This window comes from Alligator mississippiensis, chromosome 3, assembly GCF_030867095.1.
Source record: "Alligator mississippiensis isolate rAllMis1 chromosome 3, rAllMis1, whole genome shotgun sequence".
Classification (NCBI taxonomy): domain Eukaryota; kingdom Metazoa; phylum Chordata; order Crocodylia; family Alligatoridae; genus Alligator; species Alligator mississippiensis.
The window spans coordinates 224427320-224448881 of record NC_081826.1 but is presented as its reverse complement, the minus strand read 5'-3'; the positions used below and the strand labels follow the sequence as shown (position 1 = coordinate 224448881).

General features: G+C 42.6%; 1 protein-coding gene across 4 annotated transcripts in view; it reads right to left on the bottom strand.

The window, feature by feature from the left end:
- The window catches only part of SEMA6A (semaphorin 6A), a 149512-nt gene that overhangs the window by 39014 nt on the left and 88936 nt on the right, over positions 1–21562 (bottom strand). For 2 of the 4 annotated variants that reach the window (XM_014600963.3, XM_014600962.3), the window contains exons 10-17: positions 20874–21091; positions 17485–17616; positions 15016–15171; positions 12832–13008; positions 11920–12060; positions 11725–11805; positions 10053–10111; positions 2852–2872 (exon numbers count right to left, since the gene is read on the bottom strand). In XM_014600963.3, coding sequence (XP_014456449.1) covers positions 2852–2872; positions 10053–10111; positions 11725–11805; positions 11920–12060; positions 12832–13008; positions 15016–15171; positions 17485–17616; positions 20874–21091 — 985 coding nt within the window. Of the gene's footprint in view, positions 1–2674; positions 2726–2851; positions 2873–4217; positions 4898–10052; positions 10112–11724; positions 11806–11919; positions 12061–12831; positions 13009–15015; positions 15172–17484; positions 17617–20873; positions 21092–21562 lie in introns of those variants that run through there. The other 2 variants (XM_006275545.4, XM_019484627.2) reach the window with 2 other exon arrangements.

The following is a 21562-nucleotide window of genomic DNA, read 5'->3' as shown; positions in this document are numbered from 1 at the left end:
TAGAGGGTAAAATAAGGGCCCAATTCACTAAAAATTGAGGTTTCCAAAAGCCATTGAAGTTGCCTACAAGTCTGCAGAGGAAAGTCTGCTTTGAGTTAAGAATCTGAACTTTCTGTCTAAATAGTTGCATTTTGTTTCATATGAATCTGATCTTCCATAGAGTGGTCTTCTGCAGAGTCTCTCTTTTTGAGTGTGGAAAATGAGTGTGCATAGTTAGCTATGTGAGCACTTCATGTTATTGCTTGTTTATAGTTGATCATGTGAGTTTCCCCAGAAAAGGAAAATCTGTCTACCAATTCAAGAGGATGCTGATGTGAAGAATACAAGTTAAGACCTTGGTTCTTCTCTCCGATACAATGGAAAAATTGGCAGTAGCTTCACTGAAGTTACAGGCTCCTAAGGTAGTCTGAATATCCATTTGATTGCATTCTGGTATATACCAGCAATTTGTGTTATGGCAATAAGGTATTTGTCAGTAATTTCACAATCCACTGTGAAATGCCAGTTAATTATGCATTTATATTTATGTTTAATAACTATAAAATGCACTCAATGTAGATAACTCTGTTCATGCTAAAATTATTTCTTTAGAATTATCATAATAGTTAGCAAGCATAAGAAATGTTTACAGAAACAGGAATAAGGACTGTCAACCTGATTGTGATGTTACTACTGTTATTTTAATAACTAATAAGAAATTTCTACTAATAAGAAATTCTCTTATCTAGTGACTGCTTATTAAAATTTGATTCAAGAATGTCATTAGTATTAAGTGCAAGAAATATGAATGAGAAAAAATTAGCGATGGGTCAGTATTTGCCCATTGTGTTGAATAAGAAAGATCTTTTTTAAGGAAAATAATCCAATAAATGATATCAGTTATTGGGAGAGAGAGGCTGATAGCCAAGTGAATACTTTATACATTCACCTTTGGAACAATGGCATTTTTTACTTTGTTTCCCACTGGGACCAATGGTCATGACTTTGGTCAGATGAAAAGAATAGCCTCTCCCAAAGTCCACATTGCAATCTAGGTCAACCAACAACCCTTCCACAACCCTGGAGGTAAGACTGCGTGTTGTACTTGTGACAGGGAATACCAAAATATTTGCCAATCAAAATGTTATTGCATATCAGCACTATGCACAAGTCATATTTCCTTTTCTTCCAATTCAGCAATGTACAGTGTACTACTGCTGTGGTTTAATTACTGCTATGGGCTTTGAAAGTATGAAAATGAAAACACTCTTTAAACTTGAAGAGAGGACGAGCTTGTTGGCAGATGAAACAGCAGCCTCCCACATATTACAAAGTTTAAGCTTGTCTTTGATTCTCTATATGTTGCCTTCATAGGTTTTCATTATCACACTTGCAAACAAATTTCACCTGCATATTTTCCATTTCCTAGTTATAAATAACTTTCAGAACATTTTTTTAACTGCTGAATGCCATTACTGTGTCTGCAGTTATTTACATTTTGCTTCAGTGAGCTGCTTTTGATTCTGTTTTGTACTTAAGCTTCTCGTAAGCACAGGATGAAGGTATTCATCTAATGTGTGCTGCACACTACCTTCTAAATTTGTCTCAGTTTGATGGAGTTTAGGCCTGTGTAGTCTGAACACTAATCACCAATCCTGCACCACTGAACTTAATGGGAATTTGCTGTTAACTTCATGGGAAGCAACAGCACTTCCTCCTGGCTTGTGGACATCTACCTCTGTTAGAGTAACGACTAATGGATTATCTGTATGGTGAAGCTATAGCAAAAAGAGTTTGGGTTTGAATGTGATGTGTAATAGCTGTTTTGCACTAACATTTCAAGTGGACACTAAAAGTTCACAATTCTGCACTAAAAGCACTTTTGTGATTTAGCTTAATCTTTCAAAATGGACTAAGCTAAACTGCACAGAGGTACTCTGAGGGCACAATATGTGCATCTAGATCAGAAGCTACTATGGACTAACCATTCCCCAACAGCTGTTCTGAGCTATTTCCACCATACACAACCCTTTACTGGTACTACAGGTACTGGGGTTAGAACTTATTAATGTGAATCCCTTTGCCTTCAGAGTAATGGGTGGGATTCTTCAGGGACTGAGCTAGGATATTCTGAATGTTGTGGAAATCTCCAAATAAATAAGACACTTTAGAAGTGTGGAGGTGATGCACCTTTTGTCATGAAGTTTGCTGAGCCAACCTTAACTGGTGAAAGTTTCAAAGTAGCTTTTGTTATGGCAAGTTACTCCATAACTGCCTAAGGCAGAGTTCCTTGCTCCTTTTCCTGGAACTGGCTGCAGTGGAGCCAGGATGCTGGACCATATAGACTATTTCTTTGACCTGGCGGGGCTGTTCCTATTTTCTTTTCCTCAGTGAGTAGTTATGTAACTGTTCCCCAGGATCCCTCTTTCTAGACAGTGGTGTAGCTTTTGGTCAGCTCTGTTAAGAGTTCTGCATTTTGAGTGCTATTAAAATTGGTCAGAAACTGTTTTGGCTCCAGTCAGTTTTGAGGGAAGATCAAGAAATGAATAATTGTATATCAAGAAGAATAATGTGGGTATGTGATTAGTGAATCAGGCCCAATGCAACAAAACAAAAATGATTATTTCTATTTGGGAATGGGAACCAGCTAACACAAGGATTTGGGGAGAATTTTTAAAAATTTCCATAAACTGACCATACACTGTGTTGTAAGACATTTCATGATCAGGCGAAGCAGTTGAAATGTCTATGAAAAAATAAATGAGGAAAATACATTTAAAAAGTATGAAAATAGTTAAAAGATTAGTAAAAGATGATTCCTCCAAAACGGAACTGTACAGACAGCAAATGATGTGACTAAGAACTTCCTTACCATTCAGTGCAACGAAGGAATCTGGAAGACAAAGAAAGAGCGAGAGAGAAATCGTTATTTCTAACACCAGGTTAATTATTTGCTACTAACAAAACGTCTTCTAATTCTGTTGGTATTTAATTATAAGTGTAGTGCCCAAGGCCTCAATAGAGATCACAGCCTTGCTGAGCTAAATGCTATACAAACACAGGTAAGAGATGGTGTACAGTCTAAAGCCTCAGTCCTGCAATAAGAACCATGACAGCAGACCACTTCCACCATGTGGTGGGATCAAATCCTTTGCAGTACCAGGTCCTAATTTAAGACAAGATACAACAAGTGATATAAGCAGCAACAGAAACTTGGTGGGGGGAGAAGGGGAAAAGAGGGGCAAGTAAAAGCTCACTTTGTCCAATGTCACATAGGGCGTGCCTACATGTGAATTTAAGCCTATTTAAATTTAACGTGCGTTAAGCATTTTTTGGCAGGTGTCCACACATGGTAGGACTTGGGACTAAATTTAGTCCCAAGTCGCTCCAGCCCTGCTATGTGCCTCTGTGGCCACTAGGGTGGAGCTCCAGCCTCTGGACACATGGCTATCAGCACTTGGCAGCCATGCTGAAGGTAGAGCCAGCTTGCAGCACTTGGCAGCGATCTTGAAAGCACATCCTCTGCACTGTGACCTCTGGGCTGACACTTCCTGTGTCAGAGCAGCAGCATGGCAGAAATACAGACAGCATGTGCCTACCCTGCTCCTACCATAGCTGTGCTTCCTAGCTCTGGCTGTCCCAGCTCCTGGCCCAGGCATTTAGGGACAGGGTCCCCTGCTCCTCAGGGCTGCCGCAGCTGTTCTGCTCATCCGCCACTCTTTCGAGTGCCTGCCACTCGGCCATCTTGAGCCACCTGACTCCTCCACCTGCTGGATGACTGGTACACTGCCTTCCAGGGCTTTTGTTGCCATGCAGCTGCTGCCACCAGCCATGGTGACCACGGGCTCCAGGACGTCGTTGCTCTCCTGTCCCACCAGGCTCACTGCCTCTGGGCCCGTTGCGCCAGGCAGGAGTGGTGGCAGCACATAGTGCTGCAGGAATGGGATGATGACCAGTGGGTCAACATGTTCTGGATGACCCAGGTCACCTCTGCAGACCTGCTGCGCCAGCTCCAGCCCCATCTGGAGTACCAGGAGACAGAGTTGTGCCCATATGTCCCTACCAACATCCACCTGCTGTGTGGCCCACGCACACCCTTCCCCCCGTCCACCACCCAGCACTACTCCAGAACACACACGTTTGCTATGAAAACCTTTATTCCCCTCACAACTCCCATCCCCACCCCCCACACAACCAACAGAGCCCCCTCCCCCCTCCCTTCCCAACACACAGAGCCCCTCCGCTGCCCTCCCCAATTGCCAACAATAAAAAACCCTCCTCCCAAACTGAAAACTATGTGCAAGAGTCTCAGTCTTTCTCTGAGTCCTGGAGTGGGGGCTGTGGGGTGAGGGCAACCAGCGTGCAGAGCCTGGTGGCAGACAGTCAGCACTTTGGCTGCAGACTGTGAACGCCAGGGGCTCCTGTGGGCAGGAGGTGGCAGAGGCCCTCCTCTGAGGCCCAGGAGGGGGCCTGCTGTGGGGCAGCAGGCAGGAACCAGAGGCCCTGTGGGGCTGGGGTCAGGTGCCAGGTGTGGGAGGTCTGGACATGGCCTGTACTGGCTGGCCTTGGCTGACCAGTTGCTGCTGAAACAGTTTTATGCGTCACTGCTCCAGGGCCTCCAGACAGGCCCAGTGCTCTGGCTGTGCCTGGTCTCGTGCCTCCTCCCAGGTGGTCTCCTGGGTGATATCTTCCTTCCACCAAGCCAGCTTCCACACCTCCCGCGCCTGCTGCCACACTTGCTCCTGCGTTGCCTAGTTCTCCACCACCACTACTAGCCACCGGAGCAGGAAGGTCCAGTCCCTGGTGCACTGCTGGTGCAGCCGTTGCATCCAGGCAGCTCCAGTGGTGGGTGGTGTTGACCATGAAGCGGCACTCCTGCAGGGCTCTGTAGCCCCTCTTCTGTGTCCAGATGTTGGCGCTGAAGAGGCAAGAGACAGAAGCCTTTTGTGCTAGTTTGCTACATTGCAGAGATAAGATGTTCTGCACCGGGGCCTACGCTGCCCAGCCTCAGATCGGAGGCTGACTGTGTACAGGTGCCCAGAGACCATGGTAAGCTGTCTGGGCAGTACTGGGCCCAGGGGCCACCAGCCAAACACCCTGGCCCCACTTGCTCCCTTGGGGCCGGTGAGTCATTGGGTGCTGGCTGCAGGCAGTCTGCCTCCCCTGCCCCAGGAACATCTGTGCTCCGGAGCTACGATGGCATGGGAGGCAAGCCCAGGCTGCCCCACAACCTCGGTTGCTGCCTGGAGGGCTACCTGTTACAGTACTACATATCTCTGCCCTCTGCTGTCAAGGAGGACATTGCCACCAGCATCCACACCCTCTGCAGCGTGAGAGGCCTGTGCCCACCCAGCTGTGGGGACATAGGCTGCTCAAAGTTTTGAACTGTGTCTTGCCCCTCTGTGTGCTGTGGCGGGAGGGGGGGAACCTGGCATCAGGGAAGTGCAGGTAGTTGGGGCAGAGGCAGAGCTGGGGACTGGGAGGGCACTTCCTGAGTGCAGGACTTACCACGTGTCCGGGGCTGGTGAGGTAGGTGGATTGGCACAGGGCTCCCCCTCAGTGACGGCATCCAGTGTGTCCGTTGTCCATGGCCTGCTGTGTGGCAGGTCGGCACCTGGCCAGGGCGCCTTCACCCCGTCCCACCCCTGGGAGGAGCTGGCAGCGGCATGGCTGGCCACTCCTCATGGCAGTGTGTGGGGCCGGGCCAAGGGCAGGCAGCCATTGGGCAGGGCTCCCTGAGCTGCTAGTGGATGCAGCAGCTGGGGATGTGGGTGGGACAGGGTGCTGAAGGCCTGAGGTCCCCTCCTCTGGTGATGCATCACTGGAGGTATCAGGGTGGGGTGCGGGCAAGGGCAGGCCGCCCCTGCTGGTGATACTCGCAGGGGTGCAACCTGTCTCCTGGGGTGCCAAAATTTGGGTCAGCTCCCACCTAAAGGACATGGTGTTTTGGGCACAGTCTTTTGGGCATGACCGCACTGATGATTGAACTTGGTCATGGCCACCCACTGTGCTCACAAGACCTTGGCTTTCATGTGGCATTACTGTGCTGTCTGGGAGTGGCCTCACGCATGCATCCCGCCAGGTATGGCCTCATAAATGTGGGCGTTTAAATGCCCACCCCACACAAACTGCCTCTGGACATCAGCCAGAGCACCACAAGATTGTGCACCTCCTCCAGGTTCCAGTTCAGGGCCCAGGCACTCAGGATGGGCTTGGGCATGTGGGTGGAGCCAGGGCTTGATGGGGATGACATGCTGGACATGCTCCCCACGCTGTTTCTCTGGGCTCTTGCACAGCTGTCCCTGTGATGCCAGCCCTGGAGGGCTGCCAGTAGCACCCAGGACAGGGGCATGGGCAAAGACCATGAGCCGTGAGGCAGAGGCACTTCACCACAGTGCCTGCAAAGAGACGGAACTGGGGGCGAGGAGCAGCAGGGAGCAGGTGCTGGCTGTGCTGCCATAGAGAGCAGGGCCAGGAGCCCTGGGGGGAGTCTCAGGGCTGGGCAAGGGATGCAGCAGGCTGCAGCCCTTTGCAACACTCACCTGTGGTGAGGGAGCAGCTCCAGCTAGGGGACGGGACAGGCAGAGGCTGCCTGGGCCCTGTCCAGTGGGGGCACATGGGGCCTGGTGGGCTCCCGCAGACTGCATTGGCTCCTTCAGGCTCCCTGTGCTGTGTGCCCAAAGGCACAAAATGAGGCAGACCCAGCACTAAAGTCCTTGTGTTAATGTGCATTAATGCATCTACACGTGCATTTATGCACTTTAACTAATCGCGCCTAAATTTGATACTTGCTTTATGCAGGTATCAAAGTTAGGTGTGATTAGTCTAAAATCACCATTTTAAGGCACATTAAATGCTCATATGTAGACATGCCTACATGGTAATAAAATCATGTAGGTTAACATTGGTTAACACTGAGTGAAATCTATCCCTGTGCAGTGATACAACCATTACTCTGTGACTAAGTGGGATTTAAGAGGTGTTATTGCTGTTGTGCTGTCACTTTGCACACAATAGTGAATTCTGTCCAATGTTCTCAACTTGATTCTGAGTCATTTACTTTTCTCAATAACTGGTATCAAATATACTCCATGGCTATTCCATGCAGACACTATTAATCAGCCAGTTCCCTGTAATCATCATGGCTGAAGTAGCTGTCTGGGAGGGCCAGGGAGAGGGCAATTGTCTCATGGATTAATAGTTATGAAACACTTAAACAGTTACAGCCTCAGCATAACACTTGCATTTAAACTGTGAAACTGCTCATTGTCTGACAGCTGACATATCAACAGGTATTTGCGTAAGGAATGTGGCTTTGGAGACATTCCGATCCTTAGTTTTACATGGTTCAAACTGATTTTGGAAGTATCTGACAAAGTAGCTAGGATATGCAGTCAGAACACTGTTGGGACCCATATATGCATGACATGTGGGTATCCAGTAGAGTCCTCTGCCTCAAATATTAAACTCTTCATAAATGTCAAGTCTTACTGCAATTGCAATTAATTCACTGCCATTAACTGCAATTAATAAAAAGTCCCAAAACTTCAAAAACAGCAGGACTAAGGACAAAATTACATAGTTTAGGTACTGGGTCAGAGATACGAACCACTCTATCCTGTGGGAAGCTGTGAAGGGACTGTGAGAAATATTCACTCCAGGGAGACTGCACTCGAGAATAGCACTGCCTGCTGCCTTTAGTTTTCTCAGTCCAGGAAAAGATTGATATGGAAGTGAAATGGAGCAGCCAGAGGATAAAGTCCTTGAGTTCTCCCAAGTACAAGGACTGCAATAAGAAATGGCCCTTGAACTTGGCTGTACATGATATGGGGAGGATCCTGGCATTCTCTCCAGCTGTGTGCCTATGCAGGAGCTGGCCCTACTTTGGCCTTAAGTCAATTTGCTCTACTGGTCTATTTTCCGTAAGCGTGGGCTCAGTGCACATTAACTCCTCAGCTTCAGCAATTTTATTGTGTCTGCAGGCAGCAGGAGAAAATCGACAGTGAAGAATTGGATTGTACAGGGTTTAAAATAATGCCCAGATTTTGAACTGAATCAACGCAGGAAAGAACATTTAAAATGACAGGGGTCTTGAATAGCCTTAGGTATTTCTGAAGTCTTCTATCAGTCCATGTGATTTTAAGGAATAGAACATGTGCTGTACTCCCTGGGAACTATGGGCGCTGTTACATGTGCTCTAGAGTTGGGGGAGGTGGAGAGGGCTTTAATTAGAGAGGCTCTTGGGAGCCGTTCTAATTAAAGTGCCCACAGTGCCTTGCGTATTCAGTGTCCTGTGCTTCAAAATGGCAGCAGGAGTGCTTTAACTAAAGCTCGTTTGACAACCTTTAGTTAAAGTGCCCCCACCATTTTGAAGTGTAGGGACACTGAATACACATGATGCCAAGGCTGCTGGAGCATGCTAATTAGAACATGTTGGGATAGGCATTGGGCATGTGCATAGGTGCCCTATAAGTACTAGGGTAGCCCAACAAAACACCGTAAGTGCCTCACTATCCCTTTCAATTTCTAAGTCCAAACCTAAACCCCTGCTGAGCTTCCACCTAAAGATAAAGTTCTTTAGGAATGCTGGGAGCACTCCAGTCTTCACAGTGTTGGCCAGCACATCTCTCTCACACAGCCCTACTGTGATTTGCAAACTAAACATCCCTTTGAAACCTGCCTACAGGACAGAATAGACAGACATGTTTATGGCAATTATGCCTTACAGCTCATGTGCTACAGCAAATGCAACTATTATCCAATAGTTTAGTAGTTAGAACACTCAGTAAGGATAGGAAAGATCTAAGCTCAAATCTGTTGCATGATGGGATTTGAAGTCACATCTCTCACCTCCCAGCAGTGATCCCCAATCACAAAGTTTTGGGGTATTCAGGGTTCAAGTATGTCAAATGTACCTTGGCTTATCCTTTGTTTCTGAGCAAATTTTGATGTGATCCTTTTGTATTGAGCCAGGGAATGGGTGTGATATTGCAGGGATTTTTGGCATAAGGTCTCTTAAATACTCCTTATGAGATCAGCACAGATATATTTTAAATAATCATGAAAAAGCATGAAGCAGGATGTGATCATTAATGGTGCTCATTATATCATCTCAAGGCCACATTCTAATAGTCTTGTTCTCATGTTACAAACCATGTGGTTTAAGAAGAGGTCATCTGATGCCATGGACATGAATGTGAATTCTCAAGATACTGCTCAAGGTGAGTAAGGGTGTTAGAATTTGGCCTAGGGGGCTAGTCTTCATTCCAGGCTTACTGCCCACATTGTCCTACACTGCACAATACATTTCCTCAGAAAGAATCCTGGGTCCACTGAAGTCAAAAGCAAAACTTCCACTGACTTCACTGGAGTTATTATTTCACCCTAGGAATTTTGGATGGTACTCAAAGCATGAGGGATCGGGCCTGTTATCCACAAGCTTGTATCTTTTTTGAGTTCTAAGCATAAAGAAGCTTTAGTTAGATTCTCAAGAAGTCACCAATCCCTCACTGCTGCACTGTACTCTTACAGGACCACCAAGGCCAGACACTAAGGGGAGGCCATCTTTACTGTCCTCCATGCTTTCCTTTTGCACATAGCTTTTCTTACTCCTGGGGGCTGAGAAACCAAGTGAGAGTAATTAGGCTTGACGGTAGCTCTTTCCTGTCCTCTATGCCCAAGATTTGTAAAGCAACAAAGTGTAGTTTGCACTGCTGTATTAAGCCCCTGTGTTCAAGATTATGTACAGAAACAAACTAATCTACCCATGGATTGATAAAGGTGGTAGTGACATTTGATTATTACTGCTATAATTAAAATCTTTCAAAACTTGAGGTGTCCTGCAATATAACTGCCTTTGAAATGAGTGCCACCATCTATAAACAAACTGTCTAGTGTTTTTTTTAGACACATATACACAAATACTTTTCTTAGATGTATTATTTAAAGCATTATTGCTGTTATTGTTACAGGTTTCATTGCTACCAACAGAACTCTGAGCAGGTAATGGGGATTTGGGGCATTCAGAAAGATTCTCTGACACAAGATAAACACAGGGTAAAAGCTTTGCTTACTTTGGCAGTCACCCAGGCCATCTGTATTGCCATGCTCTATGTCCTGTTCAAATGCCAGTCTAAATACCAGAAAGAAACATAATGATGTGAATAACAACACTCACAGGCACCACCAGAGAGAAATCAGTACATCTAAAATTGAAATACAGATAAACAACAAAGCTGATCGCTTCTTTTGCAAAGCAACACAACACTTGAAAAACACAAACATGAACCATTTGGGGTAATTTTCACCTCTGAATGGTTCTTTGGCTGCAGAAGACACTTTACCTTTTGTGGTGGAAAATCTACTACATCCCTATAGTCCAATGAAACAGACAGATATACATCTTCATGAAAAAAATGAAGAAATTCAGTGAATCAAGTGATAACCCTTAAGCAAACAATGAAGGCATCAGGAAGCAATTTTGATTCTATCCTTACTTGCTTGTACAAGGTAGATGGTGCAGTGCCATTATGACAAGAAAAGGCTGATGAAAGAATGTGTAGGTGCTGAGCTGAGATGCCATGGACCAGATTCTTAAAAAGCATTAAGTAAATATTATTGTGCTGAGCATTTCAGGGTGGAAAGCATTTCAGCACCTAACTCCCAATAAAATTAACAACCTAGATTACATAATGGACTTTTGCACTTAAGGCTAACCTGGCCTTGCTATGCCAAGTGGAAAAAAACTTAAATGCCTTTAAAACTCTGGCCTACACTACAGAAATGCTGATAGATGACAACACTGTGCTCTTCAACGTTGTTCTGTCTAATGACTGCTCTGAGGCACAGTCTGTGTTGCTGTAATGAATACGACACAATGGAGCATTTTAGTTAACTAAGATCCTACAGCAGATCTTAAAAAAAACCCTCCAAATTAAAAGAAAGGATTAAATGTCTGGTTTAGGTAGAGGGATGATAACTCACTCATTTTGCATTTATTGAAGACCTGTAAGGAAGCGGTGTTAAGAAAGGCTGCCTAAAGGAATACAGAGGCCATCTGCTGCTAATGCTACACTTGTATCAATATCTTGATAAAGTACAGCCAAAACTTAAAGTAGGTGAGCTTGTTGTGGTGGTCAGACCCAGCCAAGAAAAGAGACCTCTGAGGTGGGTCTGTTGTCTGCAGGGAGGCACTTATACATGTATGTAAACAAACTTTCAGAGCCTTAAGAGGCTCTTATGAAACAATGAAATTTCACTGTTAAGCAATGAGACCCATCACTTCCTAGTTTACTCTCAGCCCTTGCTAGTGCTCTGTGATTCCTCTTGGTAATGCACAGTAAATTAGAAGGACTGGTTTTGTTTTCATTGGACAAACTGCTTCAGTAATCTAATTTGGATTCTATTGCTTCTTTAATCAGCTGTGATGGCACCAGTGTGTGCTGGTCCAGACTTGCTCATCCTGTTCCCTCTCTTTGAGCAATATGTGAGACTTATTGTGTTTCTTTCTTCTTTTGTTTTTTTCTTCAGGGTAACTAATCAGCTGAGAATTTGCATCAACCAGTATAGAGGAAATCCAGAGAACACAAATGAGGTGAAAAGAAACATTTTGCACATACTTTTTTCCAAGAGCTCAGTGTTGCCTGTTGGATTTTTCAAGTAGTTCTGTCCAAACCTAGAGCTGATTGCCATCAGTGCTAAGGTCAGTAATTTTTACTCAGTCTACCAATGCCAATGTCTACTTACTTAGCGCTAAGTAACAGACGTGTACATGTCCCGCTTTCTTTCACCCAGCCACAGTATGGGTCTCTGGAGGCTATGCAGGCCCTTAAAAAAAAAAGAACATTAAGCAGTCATGGTACTCCTTCTAAAGATTTCTAATAGCCTGTATGCTTTGCAAACACATTTTAAACAGCAGGAAAATACTCATAAAACACGTACTTTTTGCACTTTCCATGACGCTCACATCGTCCCAGGGGAACCTTTATCACACAGGTAGAGAATGCTACATACAGGGCACTGCTTTGTTTGTCAAGCTGCATACCCATAATCCTCTTGTCTTCCACTCCATCATAACTGCACCTGATTTGACAAAGTAGGGTAATGTTATAAATGGATTCCTTGGGGAAACTTGTTAATAGCATAATGAATCCTTAATCCTAGTAAATTCAGGAGAGAAAAATTTATTAGGCCAGGGGAAAAGAATATCCATCATCCACTGAAATCACTGCTACAAAGATTTACAGAGAAGTATTACACAAGCATCATGCGTATTGCTTCCTTTCCCTAACATCAGAGGGGCAGCTGGTAGGTCAGATAATTCTACAAGCTGTATTAGATGTTGCAGATATAGCTTCTTGCACTATAGCCACCACAGTAGAAATAGGAAGCTGCTGGCATGACATACTCCATGATGGCCCGTCAAGTCTTAAATTCACTCCTCTCCCCATCTGAGGTAGCTTGAATTTACTGAAGTTGATTGCATTGAGGATGGCCAAGGTTTGGGTTGTGGGTCTACGGTTGCCATGAGATCAGTTTTTGGAGGTATTAGGAAGGGGTTCGTTTTGTCAGGAGGTTGCTGCTGAGCTTTAACTGTTTGTTTTGATTACAGTGCATTTTTAATTATTTGTCAAGGGTGCTAAGGACTAACTGGGATGGACAATTTTCTCTGTATGCTGTAACTAAAATGAAATATAATTTAGAGATATGAGAATAAACACAAAAGAAAAAATGAAAATGACTCCAAAACACTGGCTTCTGGGGCCATTTCCTTTCCACAGAACAGAATGTACCCTGGGATATCAGAAGTGTCAATGCCACCCTGTAGGTATGCACAAAGAGCCAGATACACACTTTTCAGGATTATAAACGTTCATCTCCTCCAGGAAAAGGCTATCATTTAGGAAACCGCTGTTTCCTGTCCGGGCCAAGAACTTCAAGATGATTCCCTTCTCTGATCCCAAGAAAACCACAGTGTAATTCTGGTACGGTCCAGCGGCAGTGTCTACTGCAATTTTGGTCAGACGATATCTAAAATAACAACATAGCATTTATCATCACTTGAGCTGCAGTGTCATTTATTTTATCACTTTTTCCACTTCAGATAATTATTTGGTAACCTGCTTGTAATTTTATAGTAAATATATATGTACATAAATATTTTCCCTAGCACAACTAACTCTATAGGTTCACACAAAGTGTATTAGTTGGGCTCCAAACTGTGTGTGTGTGTGTGTGTGTGTGTGTGTGTGTGTGCATGTACATGGTTGTGTGTATGCGTGACATGGCTAGCAAAAGTGTTTCCAAAAGCAAACCTCAAACAGCATGCTGAACAGGTGAATAATTCTCTGAAACCATTTACTTATTACCCTTCTAAGCTGAAACGAAGTTCTGGTCTGATGACTTCTAGGATCAGGAAAAGAAACTAAGTCCATGGAATGTTTGAAATGTCATGTTCTGTCACATAAAAGCAATCAAGGGTACTGGACTATCTATATTCATACTTTTGATAGTAAAAGCTATGCCAGTGCAATACTGAGACACTAAATGCTAAATAAGCCAAATAAGCTCTGCTTATACTTCCCTGTGTATAACCATATAACTACCACCAACATAGCCCAGATGTTGGATGAGATCAGCTCATGATGAAGAACAGCTGCTTGAAGCTGAAATTGAGCAAGGCAAATATGATACTGCCAAGCAAGGAAATGCATTCTGAGGAGTTTGCTGCATGACACAATCAATTCTTTGGTCAAAGATATAGACAAAATCAGTCAATTCAATCTGCAGTTTAGGAATGCTTCTGAATTCCTCTCTGATGCTAACCTGTCACATAACTACTACTTTCTACCATCTCCAGGAGTCTAGGGGACTCCAATAGCTCTGGTTGTACATGATTAATGAATTAATACAGGACACTGTAATGACTCCTCAGCATCAAAAACTACTGCTACCTCATCACATCTGTCCTCCACTCTTTCTTCCATGGCCTGCTGTAGGACATTGAATCAGATTTCAGGACTCTATCTTTATTTTCAATGTGGTCTATGGCCTGGGCACATGGTCTTACAGCTGCAAGAGGAGAATCCTGGTTGACAGTTTTGCTTCTCTGGCATCATAGGCCTTTCAATAATAAGGATAAGTCTTGGCTATGTGGGTGACAAAGCTTAACTGGTACTATTCCTGGCCATGGGATAAATTTTCACAAGAACTAAAGAGAAGCACAAACCTCATCAACTTCTACTCAAAGAACATTCCTTTAACCTGCCAACTTTAAAATAAACACATAGCAACGTTTACATAACTCTGCCAAAACGAAACACCATATTACAGATGCGATTCTGCCCTTGTAGAGAGGGATCAGGGAAGGAATAAACTACATGCTGCAAAAGTTATTCAGATGGTATAATAACTTACTGCAGTATGGACAGGTATTACAGTAATAGGCACAATATAATAACCAATATAAAACAGAATTGAAATGTGTTTCACAGAATGTGAGGGCAACACATTTCTGAGGGCTGTTGATTAATGAGAGTTTGTGTAAATCTCTTTATTATTATTTCTTTTCTCACTGTCAGCACAGATAGGGATTATGTGATTATTTCTGTTTGTACACTTGTGTAAACATTGGAACACACCAGTGCATATCCTGACAGACATCTTCATATCCTGAGGACATATCCTGACAGATATCTTTATATCCTGTGGACATATCCCCTGGCTATCTGTTGAGCTTTACCCAAAACTTTTTACAGAGCTGATCCATAAGCAAACATGCAGGTCAATGTTCCTTGCTCTGCATTTCCTCTGAGATCAGGATTCAGCACAGGATGGCTGGAAAGGACTGAAATCTTTTCCAATCTTGAAAGTTGCTTTGGGAGTTTTGTGCTACTCAGCACTGTCATTATTCATAACTGGATTCACGTGCAGCACAACAGAAATGTTTACAGAATTTCATAGCATCTTAGGACTGTTATGAACAGAACCCAGCAGCACATGAAGAAAATGATCGAAGTCCATTCGGAATGTATTTACCTGACCATCGTCCTCAGGAACCAGGGTCTGTTGACAATTGAAGGTACAGCCTCGTCCATGAGAGGGTGTGTTTTGATAAAGTTTAGAGTATCATCTGGGAACTCATTTGAGCTTACATACTTTTCTAATGATGCAGACCCAGCACAGCAACCTGGCCTACATAAAACAAGGGGAAAAGTTCTGATTTACTGTCTTAGTACAAATCTGCTAAGTGCACTGATTTTCTAAGCATCTGGAAATAGGTGAGAATGTGCCAAAGACCACAAGGAAGCAAACCATCACTGAGAATGAAATTTCATTAGACTTCCCTTTGCCTGCTTAGTCCTTTTGGGGAGTTCAGATCTCTGTTTTAAAAAGAACTGTTCACAGTATTTCTGTCCAGATGGAGCCTAATAAATATATAGATTTATTTTGCAAGACACTGCTCACTGCCAACACACTCAGGTGTTAACTTGCCCACAACCACATTCTTTTTCCTATAATAAGTGCACTCTGTTTGATTTACAAGGGAGAAGTTCCTTTTTTTAAAAACAACTGTGAAATAAAACTTCAAACTGCTGTCTGCTGAGTGCCAGGGGTGCGACTGAGTTAGAGGCAGCGTAAACACTATATTTATTGTGATTTGTTTGTTTCTGACAAGTTTGAGAACCCCGATACTGTAGACATGAGCAAATCTTACAGAGTTCTTTTAATGGGATGTACCATTATTGTAGTCAGGTAACTGCGTTGCTCATTTTATTCCTAAAAATTACCCCTAGCTTTTAAAGCAATTGCATACCCCAGCTAAGACAGGGAGGTCATAGAGTATTAGCAAAGGTTGTGTTGGTTATTTTGTACAAAAATTGTTCAGCCTCTCTTTCTACCATTATAGTTTTTCAGCCTTTGAGTTGCAGTGAGATTGGACAATGACAGCCTGCAGGTCCACTCATGCAGTAATGAACTTGAATAGGGCCAGATCTAGGCTAGGTCCACTGAAGTCAATGTTGTTAATTCAGTTTACACAAAATGAGATGTTGGACCTAGATAACATTTATTCTTCAGATATAGGCAAATTTTCAAATGTGAGTACTAAAGCTAGGAACCTACATTTAGTTACGCATCCCAAAAAAGTGACCTCCCTTTCTGATATGCCTAAATGTGACCAATTCCCACAAACTTCAGCATGAGTTGCAAGTAATTATCACTTTTAAAAATGAGCACTATAGATCAAATGTTGTATGAAGCCTTCCTGCCAATTCATTCACTAGTTTAGGTCATGTTAGCTGCTATTGCCTTAGATATGTTTCCTAAATGTAAGCTCCCAGCCTATATGTTAGCCATCTTCTAATTTATCTAAGGTACAGGTGCTCCCCTGCAAAATTCAATTCTGGCAATCTTCTTTACATAAATGGTTGTTTAAATGACTCCAGAGTTCTTGTGCTGCCTTCTACCACTAAAACAACTTACCATGCTAAGTGGAGGTATATATACTCTCTACTGGTAAAAATAGTTATTAACATGACTGCTAACTACACTGATGGAAGTAGGGGAGGGGAAATATATGTACTGAGACTCTACTGTGATGAGCATCCAGAAAGAGAACAGGTTGTAACATTTACAGATGCCTGAAGTCACTTTGAAGTTTTTGTTGAGTGTATAACCCTTCAGTAAAGTTGTAGACTGATAACCTCAGATGTAAGACCTGGAAATGCTAAGTTCAGTGACTCTGTCTGAAACCTAATAAACCAAATTCAGTCTTGGTCTGATCAAATATAACTCCTAGGGAAGTCTTTGGACCAAATGAAACAGTCATTTAATAACATCAACAGTGATGTAAGTTATGAATTTGAGGTCAAGTTCTTTTTAATCTGGTGTAACTATACTGACACCAATAGGCTTACTTTACTTTTATATCAGTGTATTTCAGAACAGAAATAGAGCTGAATGTAAATGGCTCAAAAAAGGGTGCCAGTGACAAAATTTCATAACATACACTGAATGAGTATTTGTTGATTGCACAAAGTGAGTGTAGTGACCACGCTGAACTGGAGTTCACTGCAATTACCAGGAATATGAGATAAATCAGTTCCCCTTCTCTATATTACTCCCTCAATTAAGCTGATTTTCTTTCTCCACTTATTTCTTCCTTCCTGGCACATTGGTTATATTTGTTATGCTACCCCAGCAAGGCAACCAGCCACAAGTTCTACTGCCAGATACGTTGGCTTCCAGATTTAACTTAAAATTAATGTATATCTTACACCACCCCTGATTTTGACATAATGGATAGGATCCTGACTAATCCTGGCCTTATTCTAATAGCATTTTAATGGCATGCTCCTGTTTTGCACCAGAATCTCTTAGATAAGAGACATATTCATTCTCTTTTACTGTTAAAACACATATTTTCTAATGCATCTTTATTCACATGACTATTCAAGCTCTCAAAGGCTCTTTGTTGTGGGCACAACATAGATTATAAAAACATACCTGGGTTTCGGCACTCGTTCATCAGGAACTGGTGTCCAAGTAGAATCCGGAGACTTTTGTTCTTTGAATCTCCCCGTAAATACAGTGGCAATGTCAAGCATGTCATAGGCACAGACAGCAGAGCCAGGGATGCTGTAAAGTGACATTTCCCAGAAATTGTTACTCATTCACCAGTTATGCATAAAATTTTGACTGAAAACCAAGCTGTACAGAAGTCTTCCTGTCACAGGCTACTCAAACCTGACCTTTCTAACCTCTGGGTATTGACAGTAAAAGGCTGCCCCATGCAAAAAATTTAAATGTACCAATCGGCAGTCAATTCCTGTCAGTACCATTTGTTTCCAAAAGCCTCTGAAGAAAGAACTAATTGCAAAAAATGTAAAGAGAGGAAAGAATCTGGGAAACTCTGCCTGCCTTTGGTGATGCAAGAAGAGTCATATTCTGTCCAATTATTTGGAAATTCAAGTTCTTGTAAGTTACAACACAGTCTCAATATTACTTCCCACAATTCTTGCTGGGTTTCTAAAATACAGTCTAGAGATAATTCAGAAGTTGGAGCTGATCCATCTGTATGCTGAAGCAGCCTATTAAGTCTGAAAGCTGAATATTATTATACTATCCTTTCAATGTTCTGATTTCCATCAGTTTTTCCTTTACAGTTCTAACCAAGTTCCCCTACACAGGAACTTGTTTAACTCAATCAGCTGCAATGAGTTTGTAGAAACAAATTTTGCTTCTAGCCAGTAAAAAAATTAAAGGTGAACTTTACATGTAACCAGATAGTAGCAATAACTAAATATAATTACATCCTTACATAAACACTTTTGGAAAGGCTTCGAGGTTTCCCTTGGTCAATGGCTTTAAGGCATGAATTATTCATTTAACTACCTTTATTGTTTACACATGAACTACTGCGTTCATGTCTGATTTTAGCTACTTGTTTTTGATAAGATAAACAGTGAGCACCAGCTGGCCAAGACTTTTAATCATGCTTTTAGCTAGTGGACTATTATGCATCAACCCCCTTTCCCCAGCCCTCCCCCCCTCACACACACATTGGCCCTGGTCTTTGAAATGAGGAAACAATAGTAGAAGGAATGCAGTGGGTCTTAGAAGGAACATATATTGATATAAACATAATTTTGTAATTATTAATGAATGTTTGTGATTTTAATTTCAAGATGCAACATCCAGATGAAGCAAGAAGTATGGGATAACTTTAGCCCAGTTTAAAACAAAGGGAGATGTTTGGATCTCCAAGGGCTGGTTTCTCTCATGGAAGGAGACCCATTTTGAAAGGCACAGTGGGTCCACTGAGTTTTAAAGAGGGAGGGCCAAATTCATTCTAGTACAAATTCGCCAGGGTTAAATTTGGCCCTTGGAGCCAAGAGAGACCTTGAGCACATAGGGTGCAAGCTTGGAAAATACTAAGGAACTCCTGCTGGTGCTGGGCACCTTCAGCTCTCACTGAAATCCAATTGCAGTTGGAAGCTTGACAAGTTGGAAGCTTGACATACACAGCAAAAATACTGGAGAGCTGGATGCCCCAGTTCCCTATGCACTGAGGAAAAGGTATGTGTGGCACACCCATACCTCTCTCCAAAGGTGTGGCTGCTCAGGATCCCAGTATGTGGATTCATATAGAGGAAACTGACCCAGGCAAAAAACTTCAGTCCACATCCTATAGATGCCATAACCCAGCACCTACTACCCATCACTCACTTCTAAAGTGGGAATGAGGGTTCAATTCCAATAAGCTAAATAAGAACCTCTGTTTTCATGAACAAAGCCATGTTTCTAAGTCTTTTGTCAGTGCATTAATTTCATCCGCTGCTTGCACAGATCTGTTACTGAGGTGTTACAATGCATCTTCCTCCTTCCTCCCAGTCCCCATTCGCTTCAGAAAGGCCAGGAAGAACAATACTTTTGCTTTTCATATGAAGGGAACATTTGTAGCTACATTAATAAAGGTTACTAATGATGAAGTACAAAACACTAATTCTGATGACATATTTCTTCCTTTCTGGTAATGTCCTGTAGGTTTCGTTTATTTTTCTTGTATTAAGGAGATGTGTGTTAATCTATTTCTGCTGTTTAGTTTTCAACTGAAGTCATATACTCCATTTGTGGTGCAAACATGCCATAGCAGCTACTCTAATTTTGCTGTCAAAAGCAGTCAGTAATTATATACGATAGACCTGTGCTTACTCTTGTTGGAAACCAGTGAGAGTTTTTTCCAATGTCCTCACTCAAGTTCACCCTTTGACTTTGAGGGGCAAATGTATGGCAAGAACAGATGAATTCCAGCAATAAAGTTCACATTTTAGTTAAAGTGTTCCTTGACATAAGAATAGAGAAGAAGCAGACCCTCTGTGGCCCAGCAACAACTTTTCTTTAATTAGAACATTTTTAAAAAACTTTTCCTGGAAACCTCAGTAATTAGATGCAGGTACATGTTTTAATAACTTACTGAGAAGCATGTAATAATATATACTAGTAACAAATTCTTAACAGATGAGGTGATATTATAGATCGCTCTATAAGGCTTTCTATAAAATGCAGGTGTTAGAACAATGGGTTCCATTATTAATATTAATGGCTTGTATTGCAACAGTGCCCCCAAAAAGATGAGGGCTCTTTTTAGATTCCTTTTACCCAGAATGCCCTGGCTTTCCTCCCAAACCACAGAACTCTTTCATGTGAATGTCATGGAGTGGAGTTTCATGGACTTAGAAGGGACAGAAAGGATAGTAGACCAGATCTGAAGTTTTTACTAAATACTCCTCTATAAAATTGTGGATGTGATTAGCAAAGATTAATACAGCATGATGAGGCTCTATTAACTTCCATTGCTTTCCCTGGCGATCTGTAGAGTTCCTGGGGGCTTTCTGGAGGCAAGCAGCTATCCAGGTGGAGCCCTTGAGAGCATAGCTCTTCCAGAAATCATGCAAAGGCCAGTAAGAATAGATGGAGCCTGTTGGACAGTGGAGGTGAGGGATTTCAGTATAGCTCTTGGAAGATCCTTGAGTAAAAGGGCTAGCACCTACTGCATCTTCTATGGGCAACCAGCAGGGAAGAACATACTCCTTTAATGGGAAAACTATAAGTTGAAACTGTAAAGCCTCTTGTTCCTTACACAAAATTGCTCTAACATAAAAAGGGAATGAATTCAAAGTATGTGCCCACATGGTACCTTTTTTAAAATTATATCTATATAATGTAATAAATAATACCAGCCTACATTAAAAAGGATGACTGAGTACCCATTTATGCATGATGAAACAATATTTAAATTCTGGTAACTGCTTTTTGTAGTTTACAGTACAAATAGACACTAGAATGAAAAAGTGTGACATGAACACAAAGAGAAAGGCTACTCCTCTGGATACCTGTTATATGGAGTGGAGAAGGTTGCTAAAACAACATCCCGGCCATTGAAATGGATAACATCTGTAACTGCCTGCAGTATATTAAAGTAGAAGTGTGAATCGCCAGGAACTGAGCAGTTCAGGCGGGCCTTGAGAAAGGAAGTCCACTGTTTTTCCAGCACTCTCTGAGATCCTCCCATATCATTCTTGCAAACTTGAGCCACTCTTGGGAAAACTACCTGCAGTGAATGGGGGAAAAGCAGAGATAATGGAATATTTGTTTGATCAGAAAGACTTTATTGGAGTTCTGCCATTAAAAAAAATGGAAATGACATAGTGAGGTGCTTAATTTAATCCCATGTTTCTATAATCTGTTACAAATAACAAACAGAGGAAAATTCAGCTTGGGAACAGTGTGCTATAAAAGATAAGGCTGTGGCATTTAATACACAGTCATAAATCCTTCAGGAGATCCACACTCAGCCCATATAAACTCATTTCCATACAGACTGCTTAGCTTTGTATTTCCCCAAACAAAAGGACATTTTATATTCACAATCCCTTCAACCCACGCTGCCTGCTCAGAGTATTGTGTCTTCAGCACTTAAAACTATGCAAACCTCGCCGGGCTTTTATTCATGCCCTCCACCTTTGTGACCTGGGTCAGCTTTTTTGTCTGCTTAGTCAGAAAGCTATTGTGGAAATATAAA